The sequence below is a fragment of the Cebus imitator genome, unplaced genomic scaffold (assembly GCF_001604975.1).
Source record: "Cebus imitator isolate Cc_AM_T3 unplaced genomic scaffold, Cebus_imitator-1.0 Scaffold192, whole genome shotgun sequence".
Taxonomy (NCBI): Eukaryota; Metazoa; Chordata; class Mammalia; order Primates; family Cebidae; genus Cebus; species Cebus imitator.
In genome coordinates this window covers 1-24,759 of record NW_016107507.1, presented here as the reverse complement: position 1 = coordinate 24,759, position 24,759 = coordinate 1, and the positions used below count along the sequence as shown (strand labels likewise).

General features: G+C 39.8%; 1 protein-coding gene across 3 annotated transcripts in view; it reads right to left on the bottom strand.

Moving 5' to 3' along the window:
• The window catches only part of PIK3CG (phosphatidylinositol-4,5-bisphosphate 3-kinase catalytic subunit gamma), a 39,894-nt gene extending 15,800 nt beyond the window's left edge, over positions 1 to 24,094 (bottom strand). Inside the window, exons 1-9 of one of the 3 annotated variants that reach the window (XM_017546821.2) lie at positions 21,973 to 24,094; positions 18,944 to 19,009; positions 18,607 to 18,832; positions 16,772 to 16,875; positions 12,860 to 13,006; positions 10,338 to 10,428; positions 9,408 to 9,538; positions 8,327 to 8,438; positions 6,289 to 6,446 (exon numbers count right to left, since the gene is read on the bottom strand). In XM_017546821.2, the coding sequence (XP_017402310.1) occupies positions 6,289 to 6,446; positions 8,327 to 8,438; positions 9,408 to 9,538; positions 10,338 to 10,428; positions 12,860 to 13,006; positions 16,772 to 16,875; positions 18,607 to 18,832; positions 18,944 to 19,009; positions 21,973 to 23,967 (3,030 nt within the window). In that variant the 5' untranslated portion in view covers positions 23,968 to 24,094. The remainder of the gene's footprint in view (positions 1 to 6,288; positions 6,447 to 8,326; positions 8,439 to 9,407; positions 9,539 to 10,337; positions 10,429 to 12,859; positions 13,007 to 16,771; positions 16,876 to 18,606; positions 18,833 to 18,943; positions 19,010 to 21,972) is intronic. The other 2 variants (XR_005203133.1, XM_017546822.2) reach the window with 2 other exon arrangements.
• Positions 24,095 to 24,759: the final 665 nt, after the last annotated feature.

Genomic DNA, 24,759 nt, shown 5'->3' with positions numbered 1-24,759 from the left:
AGGTGAATGTACTTCTTGTTCCTAAATACCGATTGTATATACTTTTTCTAGCTTCATGCACTTGCTCGTGCTGTTCTTTCTATCTGGATGTTCCCTCCTTTCCCTGTATCTGCCTGGAAAAAAGAAACTGAATTCATCCCGTAAGCCCTGAGAAAAACACATGCTTCTCTGAATAGCCCTTTTCTATCCTCCAGGGCAGGATTAATCGCTGTCTCTGCAAACCACTGTGGACACTCTTAGCACAAAGTATTCCTTAGCACAAAGTTGTGTAAGTAGCTCTCTTGCCATGTACAGGGTCTGATACCCTATAGATAATCTGCATATATATGATGCATGACTGCTTAATGTTCAGAAGCCAAGTCCAATTTCAGACAAGATTCATTACTTTAAAATCAGGATAAATTAGGGAACAATTGTATTTGAAAGAGACCAAATTAGGAAAATATCCTGCCTTGCCAAAGGTGGTGCCTGACCCTTCTTTGTGCCTGTCATGTTGCCTAAAATGTAGTAGGTATTTAGTCAGTGTGTGTTGAATTAGTGTCCTATTTTGGTTATGGTGAATACACCCTGGTAACTACAACGGGCTAGAGCATCCAGCCTAGCAGGTTATAGGTATAGACAGGCATGAGGGCTACCACACAAAGGAAGGGGAGATACAGAATAGTAACAGGAAATGATGCTGAGGTGGCCACAGTCCTTGGAAGAGTGCCAGATAACAAGGTCTCTGTGGTCCCTGTGGGTGGGCTTGGGAGAATACTTGAGTCTCCAGCGAGAAAAATGACTGGAGGGATTAGGGTCCTTGTTCTAGCAGTTGGCTAATAAGCAGAGGGACCTCTGCAGGAGGAACTGAAGCAGAAGGAGTTAATACAGTGTGGGACCCAAGAGAAGAGCTAGACCACAGAAGAGATGGACTCTGGTTGAATAAAGGTTCTTAAAAATTTGCTGAGTCAACCCTGCATAGAGACTGGGCATGTGGCTGAGCCTCCAGGTTTGAGGCTTAGGTATACCCTAGCATGGGGATGAGACTGCAGACCTGGAAACAGGGAGGGCCTGATAAAACTGGCAAGAAAATTTCCACAGTCATCCTAGATTAAAATAACACAATGAATGGGCTCCAGACTTTCCTTCTATAAAATGCTTCTTAAGAGTGACATCTAGGGGCAAGTGCCTTTTAAAGACACTCCTCAAATGACCTGCTTTGCATAGATGGGTCTGTGGACTGTTATTTGGTTCCCCTGATGACTTCAGATTTGCTTGGTGCCTACTGTGTGCACAGAACATCTCCAAAATGCTTGTTTATAAAAGAACAAGTTCTTCCTGGTCTTTGACCACTGTCCTGTATTGAATGTATACTATGTGTATATATTCCATGGCCTGTTCTCTTGGTAAAAGGTACTGCTCTGACTGGAAAGAAATATGTAAGATTTATGTCAATAAGGAAATCTCCACAAAAATTTGAATATGTACCATATTATACTCACTTATTTGTATTATTTAATGAAACATTAGATTTCACAATCAGATTTAGTTCCTCAATGTACACATGTTAAACCTGCCTCCTGAAGGTTTATTACCTCCATGTGATGGTGGTCTGTCCATCTGGTCCTGAGTTACTGAGTTCGTAACTCACAGAATACAATGTATGTTATGGAAGGAAGACACCCCAGAGGTTACCCAGTGTGATCCAGCTCCTCCCCTATGAGGTGCTATCCCTTCACTGCTCCACTTAGTAAACACCTACCGAGTGCTTACTGTGGCTCAGGCCCCTTGTGAGGGACACAGGACACATGTGGCCCTGTTGCACAGAGCTCACAGTTGGGATAGGGAAAGACAAACAGCAAACCGGTACAAATAACTGAATTTTATGATACATGCAATGAAGGACCTGATAGGGGACTGTGGCAGAGTGACAGGAGGGAACCCGATTTAGAAGACTGCTCTGAGGAATAACATTTATCCTGAGACCACAGGGCAGCACAGAGCATTCTGGGAAGAAGGCAGTGGGAAGCTGGGATCGGGGAAGATGTGGAGGAAGGGCACAGTGATGAGGGAGCAAGTGAGGGGGACAGTGTGGGGTGAGGCTGGAGGGGTAGGGCCTCCTCACACAGGGCCTTGCATGTCAAGCTTGGATATTTAAAATTTTTATTTGTTTTGAGACAGAGTCTCACTCCTTGTTAGGATGGAGTGTACTGGCTCGATCTCAGCTCACTGCAACCTCTGCCTCTCGGGTTCAAGTGATTCTCCTGCCTCAGCCTCCTGAGTAGCTGGGATTACAGGCATGCACCACCACGCCCAGCTAATTTTTGTATTTTTAGTAGAGAAGGGTTTCACCATGTTGGGCAGGATGGTCTTGATCTCTTGACCTTGTGATCTGCTTGCCTCCGCATCCCAAAGTGCTGGGATTACAGATGTGAGCCACTGTGCCTGGCCAGATATTTAGATTTAATTCAAAATGACAAACTACCATCGCATGGATGTTAATCAGCCTCACTCAGTTTGAAGAGATGAACATTATATCTATTTCTTAAGTTCAGTTTTTAAGCAAATTCTGATTAATTTACAATCTTCTAAGAGACTAAACAGTTAACTGAATGAAGGAGGAACTTTTAAATGTTGACAGTATTATCTTTGGCGAGCAGAATAATGGATTTTTATATCTTTTGGTATTTTTAATATTTTGCTGGCTCTTGATTTTAATAAACAGCATTTACTAGTTTAAAAATTAAAAAAAAAACACATTCTCACATTAAAAAATTAGAAGCCAAATTTCATTTGCCAATGATATAAATATATTTGTGTATTATATATATTCTATAACTGTTCAGTGAAATTTAAAATAATGTGGCCTAGAATAAATTACCAGTGAATAAAAACTCTGTTTTCTTTTTTATTCCTTCTATAAGGAATAATTTTCTATGGAGAATTTACTAAAATCGCCATCGTTGAAATGTATTTGTTTAGCCCCTGTGTGTAGCATGCTGCTCCAAAGGCTAACAAATACTCCTGAGCTCAAATGCTGGGCCTTGGTTCTGTGTTTCTCTATCTAATTGTAGCTTGTTTCTGAACTCTCCCTTATTCTAGAAGTAATTGTGACTATGGTCCTAGACTGAAGTAGCCCCCTTGGGAAGCAGAGAGGTGGAATGCAGTAGAGCTTCTTTCAGTTCCTCTTACTTCCCTGCTCAAGCCACTAGTTAGGTATGTTTTTCTTTGTGGATCAGGCTTACCTCACCCTTAACAAAAAAGTGGGTCAACTTTTCTCCGTTGTTCCTAACAGGTTATTCAAATATGCAGCATGTATTAGTTAACCTCATCAATTCAAAATAAGTGATTCACTGGAAATAAGGATGCCTTTAATTCAAAATGCAAATGTATACAACATTTCCCAGCTTCCCTAAAAATGGCAGCTTTATTATACAAGATTCTGGGACACTATTTGGAGAGTTTAGAGATGTGCTCCCTGATCTTGAAGAACTTCAATTCTTAAAGAAAACATAAAACCAAGAAACAGAAAATTCTTTTGGAAGGCTTAGCAGTATGTAAAAGAAAAAAAAATTATCACAAGGTCACAGTCAAATGATGAAAATATCTGCTGCCCATCTTTGTCAACGTGTAAACTTTGGAAATTCTGCATATATATGATTTAAAGCTGTGGTATTCAGGATTTTTCCTGTTGTGAAGGATGAGGGAACACAGGGAGACAGTGAGCAGAGAGGGGGTGGGAAGGGGAAGCAGAACATGTGGAGTTGGAACTCCACTTGCTCTTTAAGCAGAGCATGCTACTTTGTGTTGTTTTATATATTACCTGAGATTTCATTTCAAAAATGGTTTCTCAGCTTAAAAGTTTTCAAAGTTTGAAGACACACTGTGATGACCACAACAATGGCGGCTGCTGTTTATTGATTCTCTGCTGTGGTCTAGGCACTGGGCTAAGCATTCTGGATATTTCATTTAAGTAATCCCTAGAAGAACCACGGGAAGTAGGTCTTATTATTCCTACTTTACAGATGAAGAAACTGATGTTATGAAAGGATGAATAATCATTATATATGTGGTTATTAAGTAGCAGGGCCAGGAATCAAACTCAAATTTCTTTGCTCCAAAGTCCATCCTTTCTACCACCATGTTACGCTGAATGTGTGCTTAAGGCTCCACGTGCACAGATTCACAGGCATTTAACATGTACGCCAGCACTCCAAAACACACATACACATACACACAAGTACAACAAATGTACTAAAGTGTGTTGTTAGTAGAGCACACTGACTAAACATTGCTTTAGTAAAAAAGGTTTAAATGGCTTGAGAAACAAGCTTTGGTCACTAAGGATGGAGAGATATTTCAGACTGAGAGGACAGACTGTGCAAAGGCCCACTGCAAAGGTTTGTTGCTTTGGGTGGAAGCTGCAGATAGCGGGAAGCAACCTCTCCCCAGCCTCCCCATACTGCAAATCTTTTTGTGAAAGAATATTTTGAAACTTAAAAATAATAACAACGTCAAAGAAAGAAATACTGCTGGGATTTGACGGGGTGACATGGGCACCAAGGGGTCTATGGGAATGTCGTCAGCAACAGGACAGGTGTGCAGTAATTCTAGGGAAAACTACTGGCAAAAAGGAAGAGAACATATATACAAAAAGAAGGAGAGCCTGTCGCTGAGGCCAAATTCCGTGTGTTTGTCTGATTCTTTAAGTTGCAGTTTATTGCTGCTCTGTTTGTCTGAAGCTAGTTGGATGAACCTCCCGGACAGGAGAGAAGAACTGAGTGTTTTCCCCCCTTTACATGGTGACATTCTTCTAGGGTTTTTTTTTTTTTTTTTTGGAACCATTTCTCTGTTCCAGGAAGTTGTCAAAACATGTGATTTTTAATTTTAAAGAAAAACAGGACTGAAATGTGTCAAGTCCCTGGAAATAGTCTGAAACTCAATTGAGTTTATGCAGAAAAACACACACTAAAAATCACAAGACCATCTGGTCACAGAGATCTCAGTTTCTCTGACAACACCACTGGAACTGTGGGAGGGTAAGTCTTGTAATCACCAAATGGAAAATTAGTCAGGAGAACAAACAAGAACAGACAGGTTTCAAAACAATGTATCCTAGTTCCTGTTCCACTAAACTTCAAGGGGCATGTCATCTCCCAAGGGTAACCTTGGACTCAAGAAGAGACTCAGGGAAAACAGAGCAAGTCTGAGATGTTGAGTGCAAAGCAAATCATGTTTAAGATATACTAAGGGAGTGGTTATTTAAAGAGTACTCAAGGCAAAAGTACATATAAAGTAGTTATTCTTTGTCTCTGTTTTGTGTTTGTATTGCTATAAAATAGGAATATTACAGTAGTAGTTATAATTCTTCTGAATGTTCATTAATAGTTATTAATTTTGCCAGTGTTAAATTCTCTTGAGTATTTGAAGTATCTGATAGTCAAAACTGGATACAGACCAGAAAGGAATGAAAAGCAGGTAGAATCTACCCCAAGCTTATCTAACCCACATGCAGCCCAGGATGGCTTTGAATGTGGCCCAACACAAATTTGTAAACTTTCTTAAAACATTGTGAGGCTTTTTTGTGATTTTAAATTTTTTTTAGTTCAGCAGCTCTCTAGTGTATTTTATGCATGGCCCAAGACAATTCTTCTTCCAATGCGGCCCAGGACAGCCAAAAGATTGGACTCCCCTGATGTACACACTCCCTGGGAGATGGGCAGACTCATGTAGGAGCTTGTTTATAGGTGAGCAGGAAATGCTAGTGGTCTTAGCAGAACCTGTGGTCAAGCTGACAAGATTTCAAATGAAATTTTGGGCACTCTGCCCTATAAAAACGCGGTAAGCGCAGGTGGCGCATCAAGAATTCATCCGTAGGAAAAACCAAGAGAAGTTCACAAACTGTTTGTGAGTGCTGAAAAATCTGTGTATTTTGAGTCTTTTAGCTAATATTTATCTATTTTGAATAGATAAATATCCAGTGGCTAATCTGCTCAGCAGACACCCTTCCTGAAAGCCGTCTTTAGTGCCAGCATCATCCCAGTGTTCCATATTTGCCCATACCACTGCTTATGAAATATTTTTCCTTCTGTTTGGTTTTAGGTGGATTACTGATAAGTGTCATTTTGCACTTGGGGAAGGAATGAATGGAAGTGACGGGGGGAGGTAGGGTTGGCCACATCAGAAGAGGGTAGGAGGAGAAGTTGGACTGACCTCCAAGCCGAGTGAGAGATGAGGGCTGCGGTGTGCTGCAGGCACCATCTGCTTGGGTGCTATTCTCAGTAGGCGATGAAGAAGGAGGTGACTTACCTGAAATTTCTGGAAGTGTTGGCTTGTCTTCTTTCCAGAAGTTCCCATCACGAAGAGGAAGTCAGGGGTTAGCACAAATGGTACTCTCTCTTTATTAATGCCCAGGAAACTTTTGTAATTCCCAAGAATGTGCCCGAAGTCAATATGAAATAGGTTTCCTTAAGAGAACAAAGTATCTGACATCATTACAGTGGCATAGCACTTTGTTCCTTAAAATAGTTTTTGAGTTGCCTAAAAATGAGTTATCTTGAAAGCATTTTTTACAATGTTTTGTCAGCTTGTGGTATTTTTTGTCTTAGCAGGTGTGTGAAAGTCGTAGCCACAAAACATTCTTTGAACCAAGTATGTTTTTGATATCCTTCTTGTGTTCTTTAGATGACAGCCAGATGCCACTATAAAATTCTCATCTCAAAATTATTCTCAGAAACATAAACTTCTGGCCAGTCATCATTGTCTCTAAGACTCTCTTATGCTCTTTACGTAACTCAGGATAGACTGATGTTTCACTCTGCTTGGGGGCAGGGGTATTCGTCTTTTTCTTTTGAGTAGCCGTCTATGGCCATATCACCCTGAATGTACCTAAGCTTATCTGATCTCAGAAACTTGGGTAGCATGATAGAAGCAGAACACTGTGAGTCTCCTTTGCGTCAATTTCTACGCCTACAACTATCACCATCACAACTATCATCATCTTATTTGTTTGGCCCTTTATCATTTCTATTGTCCATAAATACAGTATCTCTTTTCATTCTCATAGGAAGAAAGCAGTCTGTTCCCATCTGATGCTTTTTCCAGACTCTACTGTTAAAATCGCCCAAATTCCTAGAGAAAAATCTCATGCTGTGGTGGCCACTACTGACTATTTTCAGAGTGGACAGTGAACCATGGAAGTGGAGTGGGTTAGGGAGATTTAAAGATATCTATGAGTTCTTTCTGTTGCTTCTGTGCAACATCTGTCACTGGTGATCCCTCCCAGCTTCTGGGATATGACCCTCTCCTAGTTTCCCAGCTGTCACTCTAATTTTGCCTTCTTAAGACTCATTTCCTGGCTCTTCTTCCCTCACTCATACCTCAGTCCTAAAGTGAGGTGGTCTCTCTAAAGCAGGGGTTCCCAACCACTGGGCCATGGACCAGTCCATGGCCTCTTAGGAACTGGGCTACACAGCAGGAATTGAGTGATGGGCAAGTGAGCAACTTCATCTGTATTTACAGATTCTCCCCATCGCTTGAATTACTGACTGAGCTGCACCTCCTGTCAGGTCAGTGGTGGCATTAGCTTCTCATAAGAACACGCACCCTTCTGTGAACTATGCATGAGAGGGACCTAGTTTGTATACCCCTTATGAGAATCTAATGCCTGATGATCTGAGGTGGAGTTGAGGTGGTGATGCCAGCGCTGGGGAGTGGCTGCAGATACAGATTAACATTAGCAGAGAGGTTTCACTGCACAGAGACCATAATAAATCAATTCCTTGCAGACTCATATTAAAATCTTCTCAGTGAGTGGCAAGTGACAATTGAGCTGCATCTGGTGGCAGGCTTTATAGTGGCAAGTGAGTTGAAAAAAAAGTGTGTAATAAAGGTAATGCTCTTGAATGATCCTGAAACTATCCTTGCTCCCCCACCCCTGTCTTGTGGAAAAGTTGTCTTCCAAGAAACTGGTCCCTGGTGCCAAAGAAATTGGGGGCCACTGTTCTAGAATAATTGAAGCACCAGTGTCTCTACACAACAAATTCTAAATATGTGCTCCAGTCTTAAACTCCATTTAAAGACTACTATGTTCTGAAAGGAGGTGGGGGATGGGGAGGTAACATTTAATGGGTACAGCGTTACAGCTGGGGAAGATGAAAAAATTCTGGGGATGAATGGGGATGATGGTTGTACAACAAGGTGAACATACTTAATATCACTGAACTGTAAGTATTAACTACAGTTAATTAACTGTAACTGTCAGTGGTTAATTGCAGCTAAAATAGTAAATGTTATGCTATGTATATTTTACCACAATAAAAATTTATTCTGCACTAAATAAACTCACCTGTCTCTGTGATCATAATATTGTCATTGTGTCTGTCACCTATTCCAAGAACAAAGGTGGCCACACAATAGCCTGCACAGGAATAAACAAATCTCTCCACCGCTGCCTGAAACTAATGAAAATGCATTTGAATATTAGTTGTCTTCTAACTACAAAAAGCAGCATGAATCTACAAATTACTTCTAATAAGAGACTATTCTGGAAACCATTTTCAGAGAGCAAGTTAGCTGTGTCTGATTTCATTAGCATCATATCTATAAATTGCCAACTTTCTCATTGCTCTGCTTATATTTTAGGTGAATATCCAGTGAATCACAATGGCATGAGGAACAAACAAGAGTCAAAGGGCAACAGTAATTTAATCAAAGGGTTCACTTCCTCTCCATGCATCACTTGCCAACAACTATACGGAATGCATGGTAATTTCGCTTCATTTGTGAACATGCTTTGCTTGTGACCACTGAGAGCATGCTTGGGTTCACAGATCCACATATATAACAGATTAATAAGTGCTACTCATTATATTTCCTCCCCAAAAGGCTGCTAACCATGCAAATGAGAAGTGCTAATCCTGTGCAGCAGAACTTTAAACGACAGCGAACAGCCTAACCACACAGCTTGTGAAGGATTGAGCATATGCACTTCCAAGGAATGGTGGAACTGACATTTTCAGCATCCATGATTTACCATTTAGATTAGAGTTCAGCAGTAAATTATAAATTACTTTGTTGGGCATGCTGTATTTCCCAGGTACATAAGAATTTATACATGGTAACTAAATCTTTTGGCTGAACAACAAAAATAGATAGCCATAAAAAGCACTAACGGATTATTTTACAGAACCAAGTTTTAAGCAAAGCATGCCTGATAATCAAAAGAGAAGCAAATGCTCATGGAGTCCTGAACTGAGTGCTGTCACCATGGGAGAGCACTTAAAACCTCCATTATTTCACAAATAAAAACTTCACTAATATGTCAGGAGGCAAGAGACTGGCAGATTCTTTGAAAACGTGAAACCAATATTGCTATATAAATGACAACTTGTAAGGAGCCATTAGACTGGGAAAAAGCATGAGCTCACCTTGTCTTCAGTAGGGGATTTTTCTTTGAGCCAGTGATTCAGGACTTCATCTTTAAACGCTCCCGTGTTGCCAACCGTGCTTTGCTGAATTTTGGCAATTGTCGTGGCGTCTTTCACAATCTCGATCATTCCTACAGAAAGATGCACTGAGTCTGATGGAGATTGGGGGCGAGTGCCTGGCCCAGAGGATAAAAGACTATGCTTTTGTTGAGTGAAGGGCAGAGGTATTTTTTTGACTAGAGAGCTATTTTCCAGGTCTATCCTGGTGGTTTTCTCATAAGGAACAGAAAGGAAAGGAGGAGGATATGGAAGTTGTGTGGGATATGCTTTCAATATCCCTGAATGACAAGAGGAAAGGGCTGGTTTTGAATAGCAATAAATAAAAGCATTTATGTGCTGAGCATATCCTTCCTCAGATGGCAATCTGTGCCTTTTCCTTTTTTAAATTACAGGGTCAAATGTAAATGGTTTTGTAGAGTTCTCAGATCAGAAACTTGAATAAACATATGTATGACTGAAACTAATTAAAAATACGTGATAGTAGTGTGTAATAGCTTTGATAATGTGAGTTCTGCAATAGTAAAATAAGTGACAGATCTTTCTATCTATTTTTAAATGTTATTTGTGAGAGAAAAGTTTAATGTGTAATGAAATGAGTTAAAGTTTAGAGGTGGAGATGGAAAGAGGAGGGAACAAGTTCTTACTAAAATCATTTCCATGTATAGTCACAAGGATTTGAATCATGCATTCATGTATTTTCAACAGATCCACATTAAATTGAGAGTCACAGTCATCAGCATAGAAGTGTTTTCTTCCTTTTCACATAGATTACAATTGTGATTTTTCAGTTAGTAAATGTCTACACTGAAGGAATTAAAATCTTTTCAAACTAGCTGAGTGGTCTATTCATCTCTTGAGGTAACTACATACCTATTTTGTCACCAGTTGAAATGCAACCATATGGCAGGAGGCACAGATCCAAAGATTCAGTCTCCCAAATGGACTCCATGATTCGCAGAATCTGGGCATCAAAACACAGAAATGTTTATATTATAAATATATATATATATATTAGCGTAATATATTTTCCTTTTCCCTTAAAAATAGCAATCATATTTAGTAACACAAAATATAAAAGTAAATGTAAAACATATAAGCAACAACTGTATATTTATTGGTCAAGCTGGCACTCTAAAGTTTTTCTTCTTTGTGAGCTTGTTAATTTTGGTTTCTGAAATGTACTTTGGGGAAAAGGATAAGTAAATTTCTTTTGGAGTAGGTTTTAGCTGTGGTTCATCACCTCTTTGTTCAAAATGATCTGCTCTAGTTGTGTCTATTTTAGCACAAAACTCTAACATCCTTACACGTATTTATCACTCAAAGGCAACAAGCAAAGCAGCAGTAACTACAATGATGATAATGATAGCGAATATATACTGAGTGCTGCTTTATGTGTGATCCTTGCATTGCCCTATAACTTAGACACGATTATTATTCCTATTCTATAGGTGAAGGAACAAAGCCTTGAAGAGCTTAAATAACTTGTCCGTAGCTGCCAAACTATGTGCCCCAACAAATAAACAAAGTAGGCTGGGCATGATGACTCACACCTAGAATCCCAGCAATTCTGGCAATTATCTGGCTCATACCTAGAATCCCAGCAATCTTGGCATTGTCATAGTGTCTTTCACAATCTTGATCATTCCTGTAGAAGGATGCAGAGTATAATGGAGATTGGGGGCCAGTGCCTGGCCCAGGGAAGGAAAGGCTATGTCTTTGATGAGTGAAGGACAAAGAGGTTTTTTTGATCGGAGACCTATTTTCCAGGTCCGTGCTGTTGGACTTCTTCCTCTTAGGAGGAAGAGAAAGAAAAGGAGAAGAATATGAAAGTTGTGTGGGAGGCTGAGGTGGGAGGATTGATTGAGTCCAGGAGTTCGAGACTAGCATGGGCAACATGGTAAGACCTCATCTCTACAAAAAATAAAATTTTCCAGGTATGGTAGTGCACACCTGTAGTCCTAGCTACTTCACAGGCTAAGTCAGGAGGATTGCTTGAGCTCAGGTGTTTGAGGCTGCAGTGAGCCATGATTGTGCCACCATACTCCAACCTGGGGAATAAAGCAAGACCTCATCTTTAAAAAATTTTAAAAGACTGGGCGCGGTAGCCCACACCTGTAATCTTAGCACTTTGCGAGGCTGAGGAGGGCGGATCATGAGGTCAGGAGATCGAGACCGTCCTGGCTAACATGGTGAAACCCCGTCTCTACTAAAAATACAAAAAATAAACTGGGTGTAGTGGCATGCACCTGTAGTCTCAGCTACTCAGGAGGCTGAGGTAGAAGAATCGCTTGAATCCGGGAGGTGGAGGTTGCAGTGAGCTGAGATTGAGCCACTGCACTCCAGCCTGGGCAACAGAGCGAGACTCTGTCTCAAACAAACAAACAAAAATACCACACACACAAAGTACATAAAGGGCAATGGCAAACTTTCACTCAAAATGAGAAGACCAACAATAAATTTTGAGTTTTTAAAGTATCTATCTTTGAACAATTCAAAATATTCTACATATTTATTTGAAATTTAATAAATTCGCAAAAAGTTTGATTTGATTTCTCTTTTTCTTTTCTAAAATACCTCCTGGACAATACATAGACCATTCCCGAAATGAAAGCAAAGCAAACGTATTCCTGTTTCTATATTAGAAATAAGTAAAAACAGAAGCTTAGAATTAGAAACATGACCAGTTTATAACAGGCTACCTTTAAATCAATGTGATTTGTCTACTTTAAAGAAACCATATTAAGTATTAGAAATTATTACATCTACAATACTGAACAACTAAAATCTGGAGAATATTACTTTACAAACTTGTGAAGCTAAAGTTTACCTAGAAATGTTGGAAAATATGAAATAATTAGTGCTGATGCATTCACCGTTCTCCTTCTGCCATAATAATACTTTACTCTTGTCACTAACCTGCAGGATTTCTGTGGTGACCTACTTGTTCACCTTTTCTGTCCTTCCCATCATATCATTCTCTTGATTTGTGTATGTATTATCAGGGGCTATGTATCTAAAAAGAGTGCCTAGAAATGCGCAGATATGTCTATGAACTAGAATGAAGTGAGTTCTGGGGATAAAAATGGCTATTTTCTATGTTATCAAGCTTAGAATGGGGTGTATAAAAAAGACATTAGGTGAGGCAGGTGAATCTGGCTACTTGGGAGTGTTGGATATGCATCTTGGACAGAAACATAATACTCATTAGACTGCATATCTAATAGTCTGCAGCCATGTTCCCCAAGTGAAAACTCTCTACTATGTAATATTTGATCATAACTCATCATATGAAAGAAAAGAGTGGGAATACAGCCAGTAGTAGAAGGCATGTTTTTGATGTAATACAGAATTGTGTTTTCAGATAATTGGACACAATCTTAAAACTAGCATACCTGTAAAATAAGCATGTCTTGGCGCAGATCATCACCATGCTTAAAGATAATTCCAATTGTTTCCTTTGATAGGGCTGTAGGATCAGCACATTTAAACTCAAGCCACAGTGGTTTTTTCTTGGAAGCCATTACTTTGCATTTTTCAATCTGTAAGGAAGCAGTCACATGTTCCCCCAACGCAATGAATAATGAATACACATGGTGGAGACACAAATTCTCTTGCAAAACATCACTATAAACAAGGACAAAGTCCTAGTTGGAAAATGATTTTCAATATTTGGGTAAAAATACAGAAGTTGTTTTCAACAAATCTGGAAATGCCATGTGAGAGCGAATTCATAACTCTTAAACCAGTGCCTCTCAAACTGTGCTCCGAAGAACCGCAAGAGTCTTTGGAGGTGCCTAAGAGGTATGGCAGATCTTACCCTCTCCAAGCACACAGAGCTCTGGCACTCCCACACTCTCTTTAATACACAGCAACCTGGCTACTATATTTGGCATCCTTCTGAGATTTAATTTGAAAAACTAACTCTAATGCTACCACAATGTCAAAAAACACTATTATTTCAGAATCAGATGCAATAGGCTACATCTAAGAAGATGAAATTTAATAGAAATAAATGGAAAATTTTGCATATAGGTACAAAGCACCCTCCCCCTAAACCTCATACATCTAAATAAATTCAAGGTAGGAGAAATGTGGCTTGGCAGTCACTCAAACATAAAAACAGTAGGTGTTTCAGGCAAAGTTCAGTTTACCACAGATTAAAATTGTGATGCAGTCTTTTAAAAAAGCAAACACAATTTGAAGCTGTATTAATATGTCATAATTCCTATCAATCCCTAAATAATGCACAGTGGATAGTGTGTGCTTTTGCTACAGGGCCAGTTTGCTGGTAATTGTACATAAAATCAAACATTCAGGGGAAGAACTTCCTCATCTTTTCATGTGGTTTAACTGCTACAGGAGTTGCTGCCCTGCCGTAAACAACTAGAAAACAATGCAAAAAATAGAAAACTCTTTTCAGACATTGAACAACAGGCAGGGTAGTTTCATGACCCCTGAGGAAAGGAAGACAAATGAAGTGAGCTCTGTAATTGCCCCAGATTACTGCCTGGGGGCTTTTTCTTGGCTACAGCACAGAGAAAGGAAATTCAGGCTGAGCCCACAGTCCAGCAGTCTAAATTACTGTAAATGAAGTCTCAGTGAGGAGAGAAAAGAGGAAACAAAAAAAATTGGCTGAAAAATTTCCAAATTTGAGAGACCATAAGCTCACAAATCCAAGGAGCTCCATAAACTCCAGCAGGCTAAACACAAAGGAAACCATACTAGGGTACATCATAATCAAATTGCTGAAAACCAGAAATAAAAGAGAATCTTAAAAACAGCCTGAGGAAAAAAAAAGGCATGTTATGCAGACAGAATCAAAGATAAGACTCATCATCAGAAAACATGCAAGCCAGAAAAAAAAAATGCTACTGCAAGAAAAAAAAAAAAAGTCAATCTAGAATTCCATATTCAGGGAAAATATTTTTCAAAAATGAAAGCAGAATAAAAAGTGTTTCAGATAAAAGCTGAAAGAATTTATTGTCAGCAAACTTGCAGTAGAAAAGATGTTAGAAGCTCAAGAAGATCTGGAACTATGTAAGGCAATAAAGAGTACCAAAAATGGTAAACATGCAGGCAAACAGTTAAAAATTATTTCATCTATTAAGTCTGTTAAGCCTATTTTTTAAAAATTGTTTAGGGCAAAAGTAATAATATATTGTGGTGTTTATATTATATGTAGAAGTTAAAATCATAATAAAAATAATGTGAAGGATGCAGGGGGTTAATGGAAGTATACTGTTACCCGTGTAATTAATTATAATAATTAATGTAAATAATTAATGTATATTAAGTACTTTGTTATTTAAACATAATCAAGAGTGTGTGGTATTGATGTAAGGACAGACATTTAGATCAGCGGAACAGAACAGAGAATCTAGGTGTACACCCACACGTATATGGTCAGTCGATACTTAACAAAGGTGCCAAAACAGTTCAACAGGAAAAAAAAAACCCAGTCTTTTCAACACATGGTGCTGAAAAATCTGGATATTAACATTAAAAAATGAACTCTTAACTTTCACCTCACACTGTATACAGAAATTAACTCAAATTGGATTGCAGACTTTAATGTGAGAATTAAAACCATAACCCTTCTAGGAAAAAAATATCTGCCACATTGAGTTAAACCAGAATTTCTTAACCTTGGCACTGTTTCCATTTTGGGGTGGCTAGTGTTTGTTCTGGGGGACTATCCTGTACCTTTCAGAGTAGTCAACAGCATCCCTGGCCTCTACCCACTAGATGCCAGTAGCATTCTCCCAGTTATAACCATCAAGAATGTCTCTATACATTGCCAAATGTCCCTTGGCAGACAGAGGGATCACTACAGGCTGAGGCACTGGATTAGACAGATTTCTTGTTTTTATTTGAAACAGGATCTTGCTCTGTAGCCCAGGTTGGAATGCAGTGGCAAAAACACAGCTCACTGCAGTATCAAACTCCTGAGCTCAACCGATCCTCCCACCTCAGCCTTCAAAGTAGCTGGGACTACGGCACGCCACCATGCCCAGCTAATTTTTAAATTTTTGTAGAAATGAAATCTTGCCATGTTGCCCAGTCTGGTCTCATACTCCTTGGCTGAAGTGATCCTCCTGCCTTGGCTTCCCAAAGTGCTGGAATTACAGGTGTGAGACACTGTGCTAGGCCTAGACAGATTTTTTAGATAAGACACTAAAAGCACAAACCATTAAAGAAAAAGTTGCAAATTGGACTTAATCAAAATTTAAACCTTCTGCTCTTTGAAAGACACTTCTAAGAAATTAAAAAGGCAAGCCACGGACTAAGAGAAAATATTTGTAAAATGTATACCTGATAAAGAGTTTGCATACAGCTTATATAAGTAACTCTCATAAATAAAAAGAAGAAGGCAGCCCACCTAAAAACTGGTGAAAGATTTGAACTAAAAAATTTCAGAAGAAGGTACTCTAATGGAAAATAAGCACATAGATAATCAACCTCATTATGGAAATGCAAATAAAAACAACAGTGATATACCACTTCATACTCATTTGAATGGCTAAGATTAAAAGGACTGATACCAACAAGTGCTTACTAGGATGTGGAACAACTAGAACTCATACACATTGCTGGTGGGAATTTAAATGTACAACTACTTTGGAAGAATGGCTTCTTGTAAAATTATACACATACACCATCTGACCCAACTATCCCACTGTTAAACATTTACTCAAAAATGAATGGAAAACAAACTGTGGTATATCCATATAAGGGACAACTACTCTGTCATAAAAAGAAATAAATTACTGATACATACAATAACATGGATGAATCTTAAAAGCATTACAGAAAGTAAAATAATTTAGATATAAAACTGTATACTGTATGATTCCTCTTACTGAAATTCTAGAAAAGGCATTTTATGATAGAAAGTAGATCTGTTGTATTAGTAGAGAGAATGAGAGAAGAAAAGGACTAATTGCAACGGGACATGACAGAACTTTTTCTATAACATTTCTATGGAAATAACTACATTTCACAAATGTAGTTATATAACTATACATTTGTGAAAACTCATTGAATTCTACATTTAAAATAGACAATTTTTATTGTGTTATAAGGAATATCTCAAGCTGATTTAAAATAATATGGAAGGGAAATTGTCTGGTATTGAGGCTTTTATAACCAGTGATCAGACAAGGGCTTAAGAGAAACCCATCCACAGACTCTACGGCTTCCCGATCTCTGCATGAACATTAGCTTTTAAGTATTGGACCCCAGCAAGCATGTTAGACATCTTCAAGACATAAAAGACCACATGGAGACATCCAAATGATACCTACTGCCAGTGCTCCTGCTTTCAGTCCAGGATCATATGGAACTCTAAAGCTTTTGGGGAGATGAGAATTCTGCAGGTTTTCAAGCTTTTGTTTAAGTTGTGCAATAACTGTAATTGTCAAAAGTAAACAAGAGTTATGTGAGTTCAAGAAATCATCAGTATTATCTATAACATTTTCTGAGAACACACTTATTCACAGCATTCTATATATTTGTTTTGGTGTGGAGCAGGAGAAAAATGGCTGGGTCCTGCCTTTGAGGAACTAATCACATGAACTGGCAAGATACATCAGGCTTACTGTGAGCAACATAACCATGTATACCTACTACAACAGGGGACAGAAATGTGTGAATATATGTGGGATAACACATAGACATTAACACAATCAAGTAGAGAAGAATGCTCTGAGGGTAATGTTAAGGAATTAACACTGTAGTTTTATTTCCAGAATGTGAAACTTTACCATCTGATTTGAGGAACAGACAGTTGAAGAAAATAATAAATGGAATTTGGTTAGGGTTCTGTAATTTCTTTCAAAAAAGGAACTTAGGTTCTGTAGAGAAGTAGAGAAGATGGATGTGACAATCTTAACATTCTAAAGGCAAACTACATGAATTAAAAATTGCTGGATAACCAACAGAATAAGGGTCCATACAAATGTTTTCCTTTCTTAAAATACAAATAAAATATTATTATTACCATTATCATTTTTAGGAGGAAGCATTGTAAGAATCAAAGGGAGAAAGGAGAAATTTTAAATATTCAGAAGTTTAAAATACTGACTGAGTACATGAAGTGTCTATATAATAAGCCATAGTGCTAGGTCTAGGTATAGAAAAATGAAAAAGAGATATCCTCTACATTCAAGGTTCATACAGTTTACCAGGCCAGTTAAGGACTTTAATTTAATGTAGTATCAATCAAAATCTATAGAAATACAGAGGGGTGACTAATTTTCCTAGGGCAGGGGCAGATTTTCTTATGGTATGTATAATATATTAGAAATCACTTGAGAGAGAAGACAGGGTCTGTGTGTGTGTTTATTACCTTTACACACACAGACACACACACACAATCGTCTCTTGGTCTCTGTAACGATTGGTTCCAGGACCTCCTGCAGATACCAAAATCCACGAATGCTCAAGCCCCTGATATAAAATGGTGTAGTATTTGCATATAACCTATGCACTTCCTCCCATATATTGTAAATCATCTCTATATACCTATAATATCTGATACAATGTAAATGCTATGTAAATAGTTATTATACTATACTGTTTAGGGAATAATGACAAGAAAAAAGTCTGTACATGTTCAATGCATATGTAATTTTTTTCCCAAATGTTTTCTATCTGTGCTTGGTTGAATTTAAAGATTTAGGACCACAGATAGGAAAGAATGAATGTATCTCTATATATTACTCGAGATATATACACAGAGAAATGCCAAAAATTTAAAATAGCCTCTCAACAATTCATCATTTTATAAGACTGAAAACTTGAAAACTATATGTGTATATTCAGAGATGTGAAGAAAAAGGTAAAGATTTGGAAATATCTAATCTTTGTGTATGCAATTGTTCTTAAAAATACATATTATATCTGCATGTTACTTAACTCTTCAGAGTTAAGAATATGTAAATATAAAGTTAAAAATTATGAACTTGTAAAACGAGAACTTTAATGTGCTTACTCTATGCAGACAGAAGACTACAAATTGTGTTCTTGGTGCCTTTGGAAGGATGCAACTTAGATTCCAGAAAAAAAAGAATTATAGGAACAATGGCATTTGGAGACGAAAGCATCTGGAAAGAGAACCAAGAAAACATAGCCACTGTACCTTGGGAACTGACGTCATATTTTTCAGCAGAGAGCGATTTAATATCAAGGGTGACTTTTTGTAACGTCTCAATTACTTGAACTTGTTGGGTAAAGTCATGAAGCATGGCTGTACCACAGCCCCTCAGGTAGGCTTCCAGGATCACGGCAAATCTCTGCTGATAGTGTCTGGACTGGGCTATCTCACTTCTCAAGAACCAAAACAAAAAGTGACCGATTCTTTTGTTCTGAGGGCAGGTACAAGAAAGTTGAAATTATTATGACTAATGCTTTAGGTCTAACCAGTCAATTCTTGGCAACTTAAAATTTCATGCTATTATCAAAATGGAAGTACTTACTCTTAAACCACGCTTCAGCAGAAATCTGGCAAGAGCACTATCATGGTATGGTTCAAATTTCACAGCCTAAAGGAAGAAAATATCGGCATTTGTAGGACTGTACTCTATGTTGTTGAATCAGGGAAAAGGAAATAGAGAAGAACTGGTACTCTGCTTTAGTGGGTCTTCATGGCTAGAAAGATGAAAATCTTAATAGTCACTTAAGTTTAATCCTCTCTTTTAGAAGACACTTAGGACCAGACTGAATCACTTGCTTAAGATCATAGAGCAGCCAATGACATAAGTGGGATTAGAGGCTGAAACTCTTGACTCACAGTCATGTGCTGTTGGTAAATTCAAAGGTGGAGAGGTGAGGGAATTTGCTCTAATTAGGTCTTACTGGTTTTGCTGGAAGGGTAGAGAGGAAAGATGGAGACACTGTAACAAATCTATAAAGTGGAAGGTAAGAGAGGATGTGAGAAAGAAAATAGACAGCAGAGATATAGTATAATACATGTAAGGAGAAAAATATTCATTAGATAGGAATATCCTAAAAGCCCTGTAGCTTCCATTTTTGGCATATCACTGGCAAGTTACTGTACTGTCTCATAGGTTTTAACTACAAGTAAACAGTGAGTGGGTCTAGGTCAATCCACACAGAGCAATCACTACCCCCTGCCACAATTTGGTGTGTACAGAGCTTCCTGTCCAAAAGTCCCTGATTTTATGTTTTCTTAAGTATAATTTGGTCTTCATTTTTAGTGTTTAGTCATTTTCATATCACTGGGCTGATGTTAGAGAATATTGACTTTGTACAGGTCCATTACTGAACAGGAAGAACCAATAAAATTGGTAAAAGCACAATTAAATATTTTGAGTGCATGGCTGTTTCATTGTTCTCTGTGCTTTTCTGAAGTTTGAAATAGTTCATAATTTCAAAAGCAGCAACACTAACAAATATTGTTCAGATTATTATAAAAGCATGTATAGAGGATAGATATCATATGTATACATGAAGAGAGACTTAATATTAAATATCTCAGAGTATGCCCTTTATGAATATAAATGGCATATCCTTTTTTCTTGAGGAATGGAAGAAATTCCTATTCTAGTTTATATTTTAGGAACGGGGGCTTCTTGGAAGGAGTTACAATTCCTCCTCTGGTGTTCCAGTTTGGAAATGATCAATAGTGACTTCATCATGTTTCAATTATACAAGTGTTTACAAAAATGCTTTTCAAAGGTACTGTCAAATAGGTGCCACTGTAGCTGCATCAAAGGGCTTAATTCTGAGAATGTGGTCATTTAGCCACCAGTACTCATTTTTGAAATGTTTTAAGTTTCTAACCCAGATGTGAGTCTTTCTGACCTTCTTCAGGTTTCACTTCTGTAAAGACAGTACAGATCTCAACTAGGAGACCATTTTAATCAGGAATGAGTCATATAGCCATAGCTGAAAATGTCTCAAGTAGTTTTACAAATGACTACTCTTCTTCAGATTTAAGACCACAAATTCAATGTTAATATTATTTATTGACCTTTTTCATTTAACACATTTCTAAAAAGAACATTATTCATTTTCCAGCTCTTTAAAGTTTACTTGTGAAAACTAATTCATGGTAGCCTTGGGATTTGCAATAGAGCTCATCCAAGTTTATGTTGTTTTTATTAAGGAGAGCTAGAAAATTGAAAATTCTTTAATTATTCTAAAATTGTTTAGTGTTATACCAATATCTAAACTAGTGAAACAAACTACTGAATATATTTAATGGATGAAAACAAAGCCAAATGTAATGTTTCAAGTATCTGACTAACAGGAAGGTGAAGATTCAGAGTTAAAGTTGAGGCTATCCGAAATGCTTATCAGAAAACTCCAGAACTTCCTAGAAATAATAGATAGTGATTAGACAGTTTAGTGTGTAAAATTTAGCCTGGTTAATTCTAAAGATCTCAGGCTAAACATCACTTCCTCAGAACCCTCCCTGGGTCCCTTAATCAAAATTATGTGTCCTTTGGATCCCTGGACTGTTTTCTCATAATCTGGTATAGTTTACCCTTAAGTATTTGTCCCAATTTGGTATTAAACATCTGTTTGTCTGTGTACTCATTTAATGCCAGTCTTCTCAGTACGTGTTGTTGAATTAATGAATAAATAGGTCTGTGCTCTAAAATAGCATTTCTATTCAAATTCATTTACTTCCTTTTCCTTGTCAAGCAGTACAATATAATTTGAGAACTGCTAAAGTGAGCAGGAGAACTGTTTCCCCTTCTTTCTTTAAATTCTTAGCTAAACCTTAGAAAAATCACTTGTCCTCTCAGGACCCCAAGGAATGTCATGAGAAACAGAGTAGAAATACATACAGTCCTATACCTGTCTGCAGAGAGGAGCTTTCAAGATTCTACCCAGACATGAGATGTTATTCTGTGAACTGCAATAAACATAGAGAGTAAGACCTTTTCTCTCTAGCCCCAGAATCCTGACACCGGACTGATGAAGGATATGGTGGTGGGTTTGTGAAAGGTTTGGGGCAGTGAAAAGAGCAGGATCTGGAGGCAGACCTCCTGGGTTTGAATTCTGGTCTGCCTCATTCAGAGTATGTGACCTGGGCACCTTACTTAGCCTCTTTGTAGCTCAGTTTCCTCATGTACAAAGTGCAAATATTAATTTGACTTCCATCATAGTTATTGGAAGAGTTAAATGAGACAATACTGAAAGCATGTCAGTCACTTGGAGTCACAAGGAAGCATTCAGTAAGTGGAATCTATCGTTAAAGTAATAAATGAGAACAAAGTATTCCCTCAGGGCCAATTCTCCTAAAAACGTGAAGTACTACTGTCTTCAAAACACTTGTCAGCAAACCCTCCAAGACAGTAAAAATGTGCATGGAACAGTTTACTACTTTTTGAGGCCGCTTCATCAGATCTACTTTGGCCGATGATGAAGCTCTGAACAAAGGGCGTTTGATGACAACTGAATGGGGTGCTTGTGCACATGCAAATAAATTCCTTTTGAGAAGGCTTCCATTGATAACAACACCAACACCCCCTACCTGGACCAGCTGTAGAAGGTAATGCAGAACATCATCGTCCTCCAGACTCTCCAGTTTCTGAACTGCAATGGCTCTTACATTTTCATCTGAGAAATTGCAGTCCAGGAGTTGCATTGTTAAGCCAACATCCAAAGCACTTTGATCCCAGACTTCCCTTCTGGCCAACAATTGGTATGTTTTGGCCACAATTTCTTGCTGTCCCCATTTCACTGAGCTAAATAGCTTAGGATATGCTTTTGGGTGCTTAAGGCTTTCATATCTAAAGTGCCAGAGCAATTCTTTGTCCTCTGCTGTGAGAGGGTTAAGTGGATCAGTGGCTATGATTGCCTCCAATTGCTTGCGAAGCTGGTTGGGCATTTCTGCTCGAACCCGGTCACCTTCCGGGTCAGGGGTGGGCTGATGCTTAGGCAGGGCTATTGGGTAGCAGTAATTATCCAGAAGAATGGAGATGGACATTGAGTTCTCCTTGTCTGGGTTGGTTGCAGATGTGAGTTTGTCAGCATTGAAGCTTCCTTGGTCTTCTCCCTTCCCGGATATCTGCCACATGTGGAGGACGTATTCTCCACGGCGCAGGAGGAACCGGTGGTCTATTAGCAGCAGGTTCACATAATAGAGAAGCTGAGCTTTGCCCTTGGACTCAGAACTGGGGGACTCCGCAGGGGCCTTGCTGGACAGTGCTGGAGCTTTGCCGCAGTAGATCTGGAGGTTCAGTAGAGCGCCTTTGGGCAAGTCTTTGATTTTGATACTGAACTCAAGCCACACATTCCAGAGCACCTCCTCTGTGAAGGGTTTGGGGCTGGTTCTCCTTTGGCAAAGCACTTGCTGTCCATGTTGGATGTTTGCCTCTACAAAAACCGTGAGGTCGGTGTTCCGCGGCAGGACCGGGATATCAATGCCTCTAATCTTCACCCTGAACTTGCGGTCACAGTCCCACAGGGACACAGTGAACACACTCTCATGGTCCTTGCCGTGGATGGTCAGCTGCTCATGGTAGCCGGTGACTCCCGTGCAGTCGTCCACCAGCGGCCACTCTTCCTTCCTCACCTCGTCTAGGGCCGGATCCGGAGGCGTGTCCAGCACCAGGTGAATCTCTTCTCCGTTCTTGAGGCAGTGCCTCACCCACTGGAAGTTTTTGATGGGCGTTTCGCCCACCAGGTACTCATCGCGGCCACAGACGCGCAGCACAAAATCCCGTTCGCTTTGGCTTTCGGGGATATCCATCAGATATTTCTTCTTGGCCATCTTGGTGAAGAAGCTCTGCAGGATGGTGCCGGGGGTGTCGTCGGCCGATACCTTGATGGTCTGGCTGGTGGTGCTGCGGTGAATGACGATGAAGATGCAGTTGTTGGCAATCTTCTTCCACAGGTACTCCGGGAGGGGCTTGGACGTCACCCAGGGGTGCATGGCGTAGAGCCTGGGGTCGCGGCTGGCCACCTCCGCCATGCGCGGGGTCACCAGGCCGCGGCGCGTGAACTCCAGCTCGTCGTCGTGCACGTTGCTGACGTCGGTGACGTCATAGCCAATCAGCGCGGTGAGCTGCCGCTGGAAGGCCTGCGACTCCTCGGAGGGCGCACGCCGCTGCACCAGGTGGATCTGGCCCGGGCTCCGGTGCATGGCCTTCCAGTAGCGCAGGCAGTCCAGAGTCTGCACCACCTGGTACTTGTCGTAGATCTCGTACCACTGCCCCTTCTTCTGGTAGAGCAGGAGGAAGTGGTCCGGGCCCAGCCGGTGGTAGAAGTCCGCCGCCACGCTGGTCTCCAGCGCGCGCAGCCACACCTGGGCCTTCATCTGCTCCACGTTGCCGTGGCCCGCCACGTGCAGCAGCGCGGTTTCGGGGCTCTTGCAGCTGCGCTGGCTGGTGGGCAGCACGAACTCGATGGGGATGAGCTCCATGGGGGACAGGCTGGCCGCAGCGCTGCGCGGCTTCATCCTCCGGCGCCTGCGGCGGTTGTCCTCTCTCAGCACCACAGGCTGTTCATAGTTCTCCAGCTCCATGCCCTAAGCGACCTGGGAGCGGAGGGACACAGGGATTTGTCACAAGAAAGGCATTTTCCCTTTAAGTTTTTCTGGCGAGATGAGAGGAAGAGGAGGTATAAGCGGCAGACGTGTGCACAGGGACCCAGAGAGACCAAGGATTTTAAGCTGAAAGCACTACAGCCTTTCAAAGCGTGGGCTTTGGAGTCGGGCGGTGAGTCTTGGCCCCAGCAATTACATTCTGGGTCACTTGGGGGCTGTTTAATATCTGAGCCTGTTTCTCATCTCTCAAAGGAGTCAGTAATGCCTCAGAGGGTGGAGGTGAGAGTTAAATAAAGTAATACTTGTTCAATATGGGTGACAGGTATATGGAGGCTTATTGATTATTCTACTTTTGTATACTTTGACAGTTTTAAAGAGGTGGGGAAAACACTCATCCAGCACAGCGTGTGACACGTTATAATGGCTCAGAATGGAAATTGTTCTTAAACATACTGAAACGTATAGATGACTAAAACAGTACAGTTAAGGATCAAGTCCAAGTTTACAAGGTGCATCATGAGATGCCAGAAAACCTCACTTTGAAAACAGGCCCTTAACTTACTTCCTCTTTGTTCAGTCTCACACTTCTTGGAACCCAGACACTTCACCCAACTTGCGTCACATTCCCTGTTCTCAAACTGCCAGGCCCAGGATCTACTCCCTAGTCAATTTCCTGTCCTAATTAGGAAAACAAGTCATTTCATTCATAAAGCTAAAAAATGTTGGAATTGATAAAATTACAGTCGAAACTGTTTGCAGATAGGTAAAATT